General features: G+C 37.7%; 2 protein-coding genes across 3 annotated transcripts; both read left to right on the top strand.

Annotated features, from left to right (window-relative positions):
• The first annotated feature begins 112 nt into the window (after positions 1 to 112).
• ak5l (adenylate kinase 5, like) lies at positions 113 to 7,524 on the top strand. 2 transcript variants are annotated; one of them, XM_026940128.3, is made up of 8 exons: positions 113 to 756; positions 2,922 to 3,108; positions 4,665 to 4,832; positions 5,018 to 5,190; positions 5,744 to 5,857; positions 6,397 to 6,588; positions 6,960 to 7,041; positions 7,125 to 7,524. In XM_026940128.3, the coding sequence occupies exons 1-8, from the start codon at positions 697 to 699 to the stop codon at positions 7,139 to 7,141; spliced, it is 993 nt and encodes a 330-aa protein (XP_026795929.2). In that variant the 5' UTR covers positions 113 to 696; the 3' UTR covers positions 7,142 to 7,524. The 2 variants fall into 2 exon arrangements, with proteins under 2 accessions (XP_026795929.2, XP_053084709.1); XM_053228734.1 differs by having other exon boundaries at positions 726 to 861.
• Positions 7,525 to 10,652: 3,128 nt separating this feature from the next.
• Positions 10,653 to 11,414, top strand: cmlc1 (cardiac myosin light chain-1). Its single transcript, XM_034299318.2, has one exon. It carries the CDS (start codon positions 10,710 to 10,712, stop codon positions 11,304 to 11,306), a length of 597 nt encoding a protein of 198 aa, XP_034155209.1. The 5' UTR covers positions 10,653 to 10,709; the 3' UTR covers positions 11,307 to 11,414.
• The last annotated feature ends 1,476 nt before the right edge of the window (positions 11,415 to 12,890 follow it).

Raw genomic sequence — 12,890 nt, 5'->3', positions numbered from 1 at the left:
TTCATTATTAGAACATGTTTAATAGTCTTTTAAAAATAATCATATAACATTTTCCATGTTTCAGTAAATAAATGAGTGTTTTAGTATATCTGGTCATACTATATCTATGTGCATCCTTAAAGTTCAGTCAAGGAGATAAACCTACTTCACATGTCAACATTTCAGTTATAGCCTAAGCCTTAAATGAAATAATTTTACATTTTGGCTCATAACTGTGGCTTTCCCTCGATGTTAATGTGCAGGGATTTTCTCCATTATCAGAATTAAAGCATTAGCTTTAAGTAGAGGTTGTGTCCACACACACACACACCCACACACGCACACACACACACACACATACACACACACACAATGGCTCTGTCGAATCGCAGAGAGCGCGTTGCCAGGTTTATGTGGGGTATTGGTGTGGACAAATGGCCTTGCGCGTAAATACGCAGGAATTCTGATAATTCATGAGATTTCAAATGCTTAAATGTGTTTTCTTTTTCTTTCTTAATTTTTTTAAAACCAAATCTATATATTATAACAATCATTTTACAAAGTTCCCGTTTTGGCCTGTTGCAAATTGACGAGGAGTGTAAACGAGGATTGCGTAGGACACGGTCACTTCAATCTGGCAACCCTGAACAGAGAGGAACACTCCACCGGACGCTCATTTCACCAGCGGATTGGGTTGACTTCTGTTACAAGAAGAAGATGAACACCAACGACGCCAAGGAGTATCTCTCCAAACGCCAGATCCCTCATCTGTTTGAGGTATGGCCGAATTGCTAGGCATAGAAAACCAAACAAAACCAAACAAAAACTTATCCGAAGTATTTTATGGGGATACATATTTTTGCGTTGATGAGCACTGGACAGGTAGGGGCAAACAGCTGTGAACATCTGTCATGAGTATCAATTGCATACATGAATATCAATTTGTTTAAAAAGTTATCCACGCAAAGATTTCTCTGTGAGGCTTTGTGCAGCTGTTGTACTCATACATAAAAGTGCCAGTCTGTTTCCTTCTACTAAAGCACTCTGTCTGAAGTTATAAGGGAATTGTTCTTAAATACGTTGATTATCATCAGTTTTTGATATTGATTTTACTGAGTGCTTCTCGGATCTTCAGTTCTCTTGCATAGTGCACTTACAGAGTGATTACTCATTAATGATTCATTAGTGTTGTCCTGGAATATGTGCACATTGTATATTCTGAAAGTGATAAATTGATGACAAATATGTAATAATAGATAAAATGCAGATTCACAAAACAGTCAGTTTCTTGCTGAGTGAATTATCTGAGTTATAATTCAGATAATTTTTTTTTATAATTTATAATTATAAAAATAACCCACTTTTTTGTTGTTGGAAAAGTGCCAGCAAGAAATATGGAATAGACTTATGTCTCTTTGATTTGGACAGTTACAAAGCAAATCAGATACTTGAAATGTGTCGCTATGGTGATCCTCGAGTGGGACGCTCTGATTGCAGAGCCTTGAGCCACAAGTTTACATGCAAGTGGCAAGTTTCTTCTGTGAGAGTGTCAAGGAGGTTGAACTCTGAGAGGTCTCATGCAGATGCATACAAATCGCATAAAATGAATGTAGAGGTTGATAAACACCCCCTGGTATAAAGTGCACTCAGTACAAAATTGAAAGCTCACACAGTATTTTAAAAGGTTATAATATTTTCAGTGGAGAAACAGATGGAATTTTTGCTTACACAGGCAGGACCAGGCAGGTCAGTATTCCTGGGTATTTCTGAATATGATAGGATCTTGTTTTTTGGCGACAGGTGAAGATTGAAAACTCCACATGTAGTGCACTGGCTGTCTCCAAGGCAACAAGCTGCCTATTTACCTCATGTGAATCATCATACTTTGAGACCAAAGAACGAAAGGAAAAGAATGAGAAAGCAATAAAGAGAGTGAACAGGAGAGAGAGAGAGAGAGAGAGAGAGAGAGTCACAATGATCTGGCATTTACCATGGGTTACAGACATTAATGAAGATGAATTTGCGTAGGCACATTATATGGGTAGACAACACATTCTATTAGTCATTGTTAATCACATCTACACTTTTTTCCCCACATGTAAAAGACAACACAATGTTCAGAATATTCAGTCTATGTAATAACTCTTTGAAAGTTTCAAGATATATTATAATCCAGAAGTCCAGCTTCTAGATCCTTAAAGGAAAAATACTCAGTATGAATGACAGAGCTGCATCTTTGAGGTTCATTCATAAATTTACTGTCATGTTCTTATCCTGAAAATACCAACAAACAGGGTTTGAAAAGAGAATGGAAACTTATTATTATTATTATTATTATTATTATTATTATTATTATTATCAGTGAGCTATTACTACAGATAGTCAGCTCTTGTTCGTCTACCCTGATGCCTTATTTAGTAACTGATTATTTCTCGAGCCGTGTGCTCGGTGGATTTACATGTAAATGCACAGCATCTGTTTTCACTTCATTAGAAGAAAATGCCTGATTAGCACAAGGGTTTTCCATTCCTCGTCTCCCTGAACAGTCCACAGCACAGCTGTGTGGGCTGAATAGAGTGGTCATTTGCAATTATCATTTTCTCCACTATGCTTTGTATTTCTCTTTCTTTTTATTTCACCTGTCTATGTCCATCTAGAGCTGTCCAGGAATCCATATGTACTGGTTTGTGTTTAGGCGCGATCTGCTCACTATAACATTTGGCTTGCCTTGTGTTGTGGCAAAAGCATAACGCAAAAGCAATAAATAATAATAAAAATAATGTATTTAAGGTTGTGGCTATGACTGAATATGTTACCTGAATAACCTTAAATAATAAACTTTATAGCAGTGGTTCTGATTTTATCCTTCAAGGTTAGACCTATGTTGTATATGTATAAGGCATTTATATTAATACCATTAATACTGTATTACTCTTTCCAAGAGCATGTTGACTGGCTTGATGTATCACCGCCCTGAAGACCCTTTGGGCTTCCTGGAAAACTGCCTGCAGAAAGCAAGAGAGCTCGGCGGTCCTGAATATGTGGCCTGGGACACTTTCATCATGCCTGATCGCAAACCATTACCACCGATTACCAGTGCCCAGGGAAAGAAAGCCCCCTGCAAGCTGGGTAGTTCTGCTAAATACAATCATGAGTGGCTAATTTATGTCTGTCAACTAATCAATAAAATGTATTGTCAAAGATGTTAAAAGAATCAAGTATCTGTTGATGTCAGCATTTAAAAGTCGAAAGCAATGGGATGCAACTGCACCGAGGCTTTATTAGGGCTTTTCTGAGAATCTGGGGGAAAACAGGCAGTATGGTGGAAAATGAGGAAAACAATGAATACGTAATCAGAATGCAAAAACAGGCAACAGCCAGAAAAACTAATTCTTAGATTATATAAACAATTAGAAATTAGCAGACACAGCAAAGTGATCCAAAATGTGAGTATACAATTTGTACACACAGGAAAGCATCTGTGTCTTTGATCAGTGCCTATGCAGATGATGATTAACAAGGTCAGTATGGACCAATCATGAACAGAGAAAACATTCAACTCCTGAAGTAACCCATGGTTCCATGAATCATGCTCCTTCAAGACCCACCCAAGACAATTTGTCAGCCCCACCTCTATGTTAATCAGTGAAATGAAACCACCATCCATCTCTGACCAGATATTATTCAGCTGGTGGACCCTTCTCAGCAAACATCTTAAGGGCATGGCAGTGTGTGTTGGGTACAGCAGCATTGCTAGGATTTCTAAACACCTCAGTGTTACTGCTGGGTTGGGAAACAGTTCATAATCAAAACATAACCAGCCAACAGTATTACTATGTTCAGAAGCTGAACACTAATGTATAATGTAATATTGTAATGTATTTCAGTTAACACCAATAACCTAGGCTAATAGAAGCTATTCAACTGTATGCACTATAGGTGTTAACATTTATTATAAGTTTTTTTTTTTTATAAAACATAAACAGCATCTGTTTTCCAAATATCAAACATGTATAAATTTAAGAAAGAAGAGATTTACAAACAGCTCACACAGGCTTATCTAAGGACATACATGTCTTTGTAGGCCATCAACTTTTCTTTTTTCAACACCTTTCTCTACACTGGGTGATTTTGGGATTTGGAGTCAATCACTGAATCACACTAAAGGTGCAATATCCAATGCATATCTGAAGTCTTTTTAGATGCAGGTTAGACTTGCGTCAAATTCAGCAAGTAGGCATCTCATTTTAACCAGCATTTTAGACCTATGAGGTGTGAGCCCCTGCACACTGTACAGTGGCATGTATGGAACGCAGATCTAGTGTGGTCTAGTGTGAAAATGTTGAGTAAGGAGGAACTATGGGCCATTTCAATATTATTTTTTGCAAATTTGCATTTGACCCCTGTGGGCTAGAGAGTGACCAACACAAATTGTGTACGGAGAAAGATGAGCTATAATGTTTATGCCTTTATGCCTACATGGTGGACCAACAAGGCAGGTGTGTATAATAAAGCTAAGTAAACAGTATTTTTAACCCCAAATATCACTGCTGTGCCAGCCTCAAACACACTTCCATGAGAGTGTCCCTGCTGTGCTAAGAATAAATAACCCATATAAGAATCAAACCAAAATAACATCTGGTCAGCTCTGAGGAATTTATTGTGTTATATTTCACTTTCCACAGACAGTGGTCCTGGTCCTGGGCCTTACCGACGCTATGACAGATTGCCTCCCATTCAGGCTCAGTTCTCCATTGAGAGTGATTCTGATATGACCGAGTCCTCTGGTCTCATACAGGAGTATGATGTCTTTGACCCATTAAAACCAAGGCCACACATCATATTCATCATAGGTGAGGGGGTTTGGGTGACATTTCAGAGTAATAAATTATATAACATGTATAACGTATGTGCTACAGCCCATTGCTCTTTATGAAATGAAATCCCAATTGATATGGATTGATATTTTATTGATCAGTTCCATTTTTGACATTATTTCATTGTGGCTTTTAGTTCTCTAGTCATTTTCTCTCCATAGGTGGCCCAGGCAGTGGAAAGGGCACTCAGACGGCTAAGATCGCAGCTCATTATGACTTTGAGTGTGTGTCTGTGGGGGAGATTTTAAGAAACCAGCTGCTTCAGCATGCTCCCAGTGACAGGAAATGGGAACTGATTGCTCAAATCATTGCCAATGGAGAACTGGCACCTCAGGTATGGTGCTGTGTCAGGTCTGTCTCAACATACAACTGGATATACAGTATATCATATGGATTATTCAGTAATGAGAAATACATTAGTACATGATTAACCATGCACAAATACACTAGTTAGTGTGACATCATTTGATTATTACTAGCAACACCTTCAGTCAGTGTAATCATATGTTTAAGTCCTTAGTATTAGGCAGTACACCTTTCTTTAAAAAGGCTTTAAATAGTAAATTATAAGAAGTGTTCCAGCTTTAATGTTGTATAAGATGTTTAAGATTTTTCAGCACAATTTCTGTAGGCCTGTGAAATTCAGTTTGTTGTTATATCCTGTACACTGCTGTGTTAATTGTAACATTAGAGTCAGTCATCTTGAGGCAGTATCAGCATATTGTCTAATACCCCACAGCAAAATGCAAATGGGTTTGTTTTTATTAGACATATTAAAAGTAGGCAAATAAACATGCACAAAATTTTTGTTATTATATTACAGTACAGCACTTGATAATACACATGGACTGATTGCCTTGATCTCCCTCTGAGATTAAATTCTCTAGGAGACGACAATTGAGGAGCTCAAGCATCAATTCATCAAGAAACAAGATGCCAAAGGTTTCATTGTGGATGGGTTCCCACGGGAAATATCTCAGGTGTTCACCTTTGAAGAACAAGTGAGCAATTCACTAAAATTGGCAATAAGGCAATCTAATTATACCCTGCAATAATAATTTCTGTTACTGTTATCTTCAGGGACCTTTAACTTACAGATTAATTCATTACCTACAGTAAAGCTTAGAACCCTACTGAACTTTCATTTAAAGATACACACAGCATGGTTTTAAAACATAATATATTTGACCTATTCAGGTTACCTGATGCATGGCATTTATTTATTTATTTATTTATTTATTTATTTATTTATTAATTCATTCATTTATTCTTACAGCATTTTTCATAGAACAGCAGATGCAGTGTCACCAATGATGTATTTAGTGACAATACTTTTTACCTTTGCTATTTCATAACACAGTATCAGATTATTTCACTGTATACGGAAATGGTGCTAATAGGTAGTGATGCTAATCACAGTTTTAAGCTGCTTTTGAACCCATCAAATCTTTCATTCTTCAGTTTCTTGTTGGACTGCAAAACAGTTTTAAAAAGACACAGATACATAACAATCCTCTAATACACCATGTCCTCCTGTCAGATTGGCTCTCCAGATGTAGTGATCCTACTAGCTTGCTCTAATCAGCAGCTGCGTCAGCGCCTGGAGAAACGTGCCCTGCAGCAGGGTCGGCCTGATGATAATGCCCATGCCATTGAGAAGCGACTCGAAACCTTCAAGCACAACATAACCCTCATAGCCAAGTATTACCAGGAGAGAGGACTAATTATTAGGGTGAGAGCTCGGATTCTGTCATTGTCCATATACTTGTGTTTTATTTAAATGCTTTAAATTTCCAGGACACATTGTAGGATCCAGACTGGCATTCCTTACTCTTGGAACTGCATACCTTTCCTCTTAGTTTTACTGTAGTTACCAAATTATTCAAAGCAGGTACTGATTAATATGCTTTAAGATTAATAAATTAATAACATGCTAGGACTTTAATAGTTAAAGATGGTTAATAAAGTGTCAGCTTTTAAATATTGATAGATTTGTTTGCATAAATAAAGCTCTTTTAGCAGTTGTCAAGGCAGGATGATGAAAGCCCTCATAGAAATTTAGCATGGAACTGTATAATAAAGTAAATCATTTTGTTGATTCAGGTTGATGCTGATCGAGAAGAGGATGACATTTTCACAGATATCAAAGCCATAGTGAAAGAGAAACTCTTCTCAAAGGAAGAAGGTAATGGTTTTAAATTTTATGTGATACAATACCATTTATTTGAGATAAAGCTCCTAATTTTTTACTAAATGTTTCCTTTGCAGAACCAAAGGGTTTATAAGTACTATGACTGCCACAAAACCTTTAAAGGCTTTTCTGCGATGGACATGATCTCTTTATTTAAAAAAAAAAAAAAAAAAACACAGTTAAAGAAATTTCTTCTTACAGCCAGCTTGTTGCTGCTATCTCTAAAAGGTTTGATCAAGAATTTGTTCTTGAAAACGACTGTACTTGCCAGGACCATTGAAGATGCTATTTGAGAAGATTGCTTTCTCTTCTTAAGTCTGCTCTGCTTTTACCTGTGTTTTACTCTTCTGTTTATTTATATATGTGAATTTCAAATGAGGAATTGTTGAAATTTTCTGTAAATGATGCTTTTATTTAAATACAGTTTCTAATGTTGACATCTTATAAAAAAATACCTTGATGATAACTAAAAAGTCATTTGCTGGATTATAAGCAGTTTTATTTTGTATAAAAGACATAATAAATAAATGTTTGACCTACTTTCACTGAACACTTTATTGGAAACACTACAAATTCTGGGTAGGGCCTCCCTTTGCACTCAAAACAGCCTCAATTCTTTGTGACATGGGTTCCACAAGATGTTGGAAAAATTCCTTTGAGATTCTGGTCCATGTTGACATGATTGCATCACGCAATTCCTGCTGATTTTTCAGGTGCACTTTCATGCCGTGAATCTCCTGTTATACAACATCCCAAAGGTGTTCTATTGGATTCAGATCCGGTGACTAGGAAGGCCACTTGAAGAACATTGAACACATGTTCATGAAATCAGTTTGAGACGACTTTTGCTTTGTGACCTGATGCATTATCATGCTGAAAGTAGCCATTAGAAGACGGGTAAATTGTGGCCATGAAGGGATGGACATGGTCAGCAACAATATTCAAATAGGCTGTGGCATTCAAGCAATGATTGATTGAGTGGTCAACTGGTTATCTGAGTTACTGTAGCCTTTCTTTCGGATTGCACCAGTCTGGTCATTCTCCATTGAACCCTCTCATCAACAAGGCTTTTTTCATCTGCAGAACTGCCGCACACTGGATGTTTTTCTTTATTGCACAATTCTGAGTAAACTCTAGAGACTGTTATGTGAGAAAATCCTAGGAGATCAGCAGTTATAGAAATACTCAAACCAGCCCACCTGGCACCAACAATCATGCCTTTTTCCCCATTCTGATGGTATCTGCATTTATAATTTATGCAATGCACTACTGCCAAACGATGATTAGATAATTGCATGAATGAGTAGGTGGATAGGAGTTCCTACTAAAGTTCTCAGTGAGTGTACAGACGGGTGACAAATTAATGGAAAATCCAGTGTCACTGTTACGCTGTTGGATATATTCTGCTGACATGATTTGGGTTTACTTGTCTCTTTAGAGGGAAGAGTCACTGCAAATCAATTATCAACGTTGTTCTGACTGATTACCTTTATCCCATGATGAAACATTACTCTCCTGGTGGGAGTGGTCTCTACCAGGATGACAATGTCCCCATCCACAGAGCACGAGGGCTCACTGAATGGTTTGATGAGAATGAAAATGATTTAAATCATATGCTATGAACTTCACAGTCAGCAAATCTCAATGTAGTTGAAAGCATATGAGAGATTTTAGACGGAAGTGTTAGATCCCTCTTCTACCACCACGACCACCACCACCATCATCATCATCATCATCAAATAGCAACTAAGGGATTATTGTTTGTGAGAATGGTGTTCATTCTTCCAGATTAGTTCCAGAGACTTGTAGAATTTATGCCAAATCACATTTAAGTTCTGGTGGCATGTGGTAACCCAGCACCTTACTAGTGCACTTACTGTTTTTCTTTCAATTTGTCACCTATCTGTACATCTATTCTGTATCAACGTAAAGCATACTTTAATGGATTTATTGTATTTACTTAAAAAGAACCTTTGTCTCTGTTTCTGGTTTAAGTCTGCAAAGTTAATAACAGTTGTTTTTACATTGTAATATGTAATTACATTAATTTACTCAAGAATATTTACCAGTGTGAAGATAGATTTCTGCCAGGCTTATGAAAGTTATGCAATTCCATCATTTAAATGTCTCCCTGTGTTTTGGTAGGTATTACACTAGATGGCAGACTTTTGCTTTGCTGAAAGAACTGCTGATTATAATCACACTATCAGAAGAAATGTATCACTAGGCAAGTCTGTATTGAATGGCATAAGGTTTATATAAAGAGATTTTCACTAGGATTTTCAGGAAGATTATCAACTCTGAGAATGAAAATTGTGCATCTTGTAATTCAGACAAAACAAAACATCCCCTCTTGAGATTTCATAAATTATTCAATACATCTTACACTGGCTTGATGTAGATGATCATTGTTCACAGGGCCTGAAACAAACCTATCAGAGCTGCTGTCTCAGTGAACAATGCTGTGCCTCTCAGAATAGCATCCTACTTATCCTTATCCTCCTTATCAGTATGGCTGCCTGTGAACTGACAAACTGACACAAATCATGCCACAGGGAAATCAAGTAACAAACTACTAGTACTAGTTGTGTTCGTGTTAATAATTACATACAATTACTGACTGCAGCTCATCTGTCACTGTATACAATTTGCCAGCCCACTTCTAGCCCACTCATTAATGGACAGGGACCACTATAGGACAACCGCTGACCAGATATTAATTTGGGTGTTCGACTATTTGCAGCAGAACAATGAGTCTGCCATGATGTTTAAAGGAAACATCTCGTAAACATTTCATACAACTTTTTGTAAGAAACTCCTACTACATTTTTAGGGTCGGGTGTGGGGATACGAAAAAAAAACCTTCAAGGATTGTTTGGTAAGTTCCTAAAAGATATTCTACATGGAAAACCTTTCTGAAAGTGAAATATATAAAACCTTTAAGGGCTTGTCTCCCCCAGAAGAACCACCAAAGAATCCTTCTTCTGTTCTATATTACACCAGTGTATAAGGTGAACAAAATGGCACTTTAATGGCATCAGCGTGTCTCATATTGGAAAGTCTGCTGCTCTTTCACTTCTCCTTATCCGTGCCTCATTGTCTTTGATCTCCTATGTCCCGGTGCTTGATCCTTTATTGCAATCTTGGAGTCCTCTCCTACAACTGACTATACATTTTAACCTCTTTAAATATTTGTTTGGCTACTGACTGGAATGTGCAATAAATCTCCAAACATTCAATATATCTTTGATGGATAATTGTATTACATGAATATTTATCAGATTACCAGCTGTCATCTGTTCTAATATTAAACCAGACAGGGATATTGAAAATTTAAACACAAGGACAGTATGCATATAGCATATAGAAAAGGCATTTTTTAAAAAAAAATTCAACAGACCCTAATGCTAATTTTACTATAGAACTAAAAAGGTAACTAAATAGGTTGAGCCTGCACCGTAATAGCTCATAGCAAGCATTCCAGTGTGACCTAAGTGTCACTCCAGTCTATTTCAATTCATCTCCATTTATAGTCGGCCAATGCTCTGGTTCTGATAAAACTTATCTCATACTCTCTGAGGCCTGTATAAAAACACAAGACTGGCTCTTACAGCTTGATCTTCACTCCCATCTCCTGACTCCTGGCTGTAAGCGTGAGGAACATGGCCCCGAAAAAAATTGAACCCAAGAAACCAGAACCCAAAAAACCTGAGCCTAAGAAGGAAGAGACTCCAGCTCCTGCTCCTGCTCCAGTCCAGGAGGAGCCGAAAGAGCCTCAGATTGATCTGAAGAGTATTGTACTGGAGTTCTCTCCAGACCAGATTGAGGAGTTCAGAGATGCCTTCACTTTATTCGATGAGACACCAACAGGAGAGATGAAAATAAGATTTGCCCAGTGTGGAGACGTGATGAGGGCTTTGGGTTATAACCCCACTAATGCTGACGTGCATGCTGTTCTAGGGAAGCCCAAGGCAGAGGAAATGAACAGCAAGATGCTGGACTTTGAGACCTTCCTCCCTATGCTGCAGCACATCTCAAGGGCAAAGGACCAGGGTACATTTGAGGACTTTGTGGAAGGGCTTAGGGTTTTTGACAAGGAAGGCAATGGTACAGTGATGGGTGCTGAGCTCCGCCACGTTCTGGCAACTCTGGGAGAGAGAATGACTGAAGACGAGGTGGACCGCCTCATGACGGGACAAGAGGATTCAAATGGTTGCATCAACTATATCTCATTCGTCAAGCATATCCTCTCTGGGTGAGCTGGAGTCTGTCCTTGTGTGACTCTAAAGACATCAGCATTCAAAGGACATTTAGAAGGAAAAGTGGAAATTGTTGAATTTAAAATAAAGCTGATTTCTCAACTGTCATTTTCTCCTTTTTCTGTTGTTGCTGATATCTTTCAAGTAACAGTCAGGTTAACTCCATGTAAAATAAAGAGCGCATAGTTGTAGTGGTAATTAGGCCCAGAGAAGCACTTTTTTTTCTTCAAGTCATTTACTGTACTGCTGGGAAGCAAATACTTTTCACAACAGGTAAGAAATTTAATAGATTGAGAACATGTGTTCTAAAACTGTTCTAACTTCTTTAATGTATTAAAAGCATTTTATAGAAAAGCCTCATATATCTAGATCTAGGTTTAATAACTGTTCAGCAATAGTCACTGAAACAATATTGATTTTTCTAGGGTGTCATGTATTTTCCTAGTGCAGAAAAAACAGACATTTTAGAGTGAGCTGCTGTTTTTTTTCACCTGCAATATATTCAAAGCAGCCAGGATATGCAATCAAAGTAATGCTTAAATGATCAGACCAAAAGCATATAAACTGTACACCAGTTTTTGCGCAACTGGAATTGTCCAAAAATCTTATCAAAATTTACATCGCTAGTATAGCTATTCAACTATGTGCATTGCTTTTCTCTCATTTAATACAATGTAAGTATCGATCTGATTAAATTCAAACTCTGTCAGGACACAAAGTCCTTACATGCCAGTGCATCAATCTGAATGCGTCTAACTCCCTATAGGCCAAGTCAAGCACTGGGAATTCGACTGATTCTCATTTGCTTTGAGGACATTGCGAATATAACTTTGCTCTCTTAAGTGGGATACATACACCACTCGACCTGAATCAATATAGAGCTGCGTATTGCCCCCTGAGGATAGGGGTATACTATTTCAATTATGTTACTTTATAGATAGAGAATGTAGATTATACAGACAAAACTTGACCACTTCCCCAGTGAACTGCATCTTCTTCTTCTAAAGAGGCCTTCAGTCTATCTTTGATGAAACAAATATTTGAGTTGTACTTTTGTTTGGTTGTTCTTTTTCTGTTTTCCTTACCTAAAATGGACTGACATTAAGATAATGGAACATTCACAATGACTAGAACAACTTCTTTAACTTTCTTACTGCTTATAATAAATAAGAGGTGTTTCTATTAAAGTGGCCAGTGAGTGCATGTACAAAAAAGATACCTTCCCCAATAGATAACATTTCTACTGCCAAATTCATTACCGTAAACGCTCCAAGTCCTTTGCACCTTTATTTATGAATACTGTAGTTAAGCTGGAAGTTTGAAGTGGAGGTGGTTGGGGGAGTAGGGGTGGGGTCAACAGCGTAACAAGGGGTGTTTCTGTCAGGTCAGGCGCAGGACTACAGCACCCATCAGCCACTGCAAACCACATGTTCACGTCATGCACCAAGTCACATGATCACGAACACCTGAACCACATTTATGCACAATGAGCACCAGTACATAAGTCACGTTTCTATAGCACTCTTTGTCTAGTGTCTGGTGTGAGTAGTGTCGTTACATGTTGTGTTCAGGCCATGCTTATGT

The sequence above is a fragment of the Pangasianodon hypophthalmus genome, chromosome 24 (assembly GCF_027358585.1).
Source record: "Pangasianodon hypophthalmus isolate fPanHyp1 chromosome 24, fPanHyp1.pri, whole genome shotgun sequence".
In the NCBI taxonomy this organism is placed as follows: Eukaryota; Metazoa; Chordata; class Actinopteri; order Siluriformes; family Pangasiidae; genus Pangasianodon; species Pangasianodon hypophthalmus.
Note: the sequence above shows the minus strand (reverse complement) of the source record. Positions and strands in the feature narration are given on the sequence as shown.

What these genes read in the sequence shown, in the direction of transcription:
- ak5l (XM_026940128.3), top strand. Translation starts at nt 697, where the DNA reads ATGAACACCAACGACGCCAAGGAGTATCTCTCCAAACGCCAGATCCCT. An exon ending in AGATCCCTCATCTGTTTGAG is followed by an intron (nt 757 to 2,921) that starts GTATGGCCGAAT and finishes ACTCTTTCCAAG; the next exon opens with AGCATGTTGACTGGCTTGAT. An exon ending in GAAAGCCCCCTGCAAGCTGG is followed by an intron (nt 3,109 to 4,664) that starts GTAGTTCTGCTA and finishes CACTTTCCACAG; the next exon opens with ACAGTGGTCCTGGTCCTGGG.
- cmlc1 (XM_034299318.2), top strand. Translation starts at nt 10,710, where the DNA reads ATGGCCCCGAAAAAAATTGAACCCAAGAAACCAGAACCCAAAAAACCT.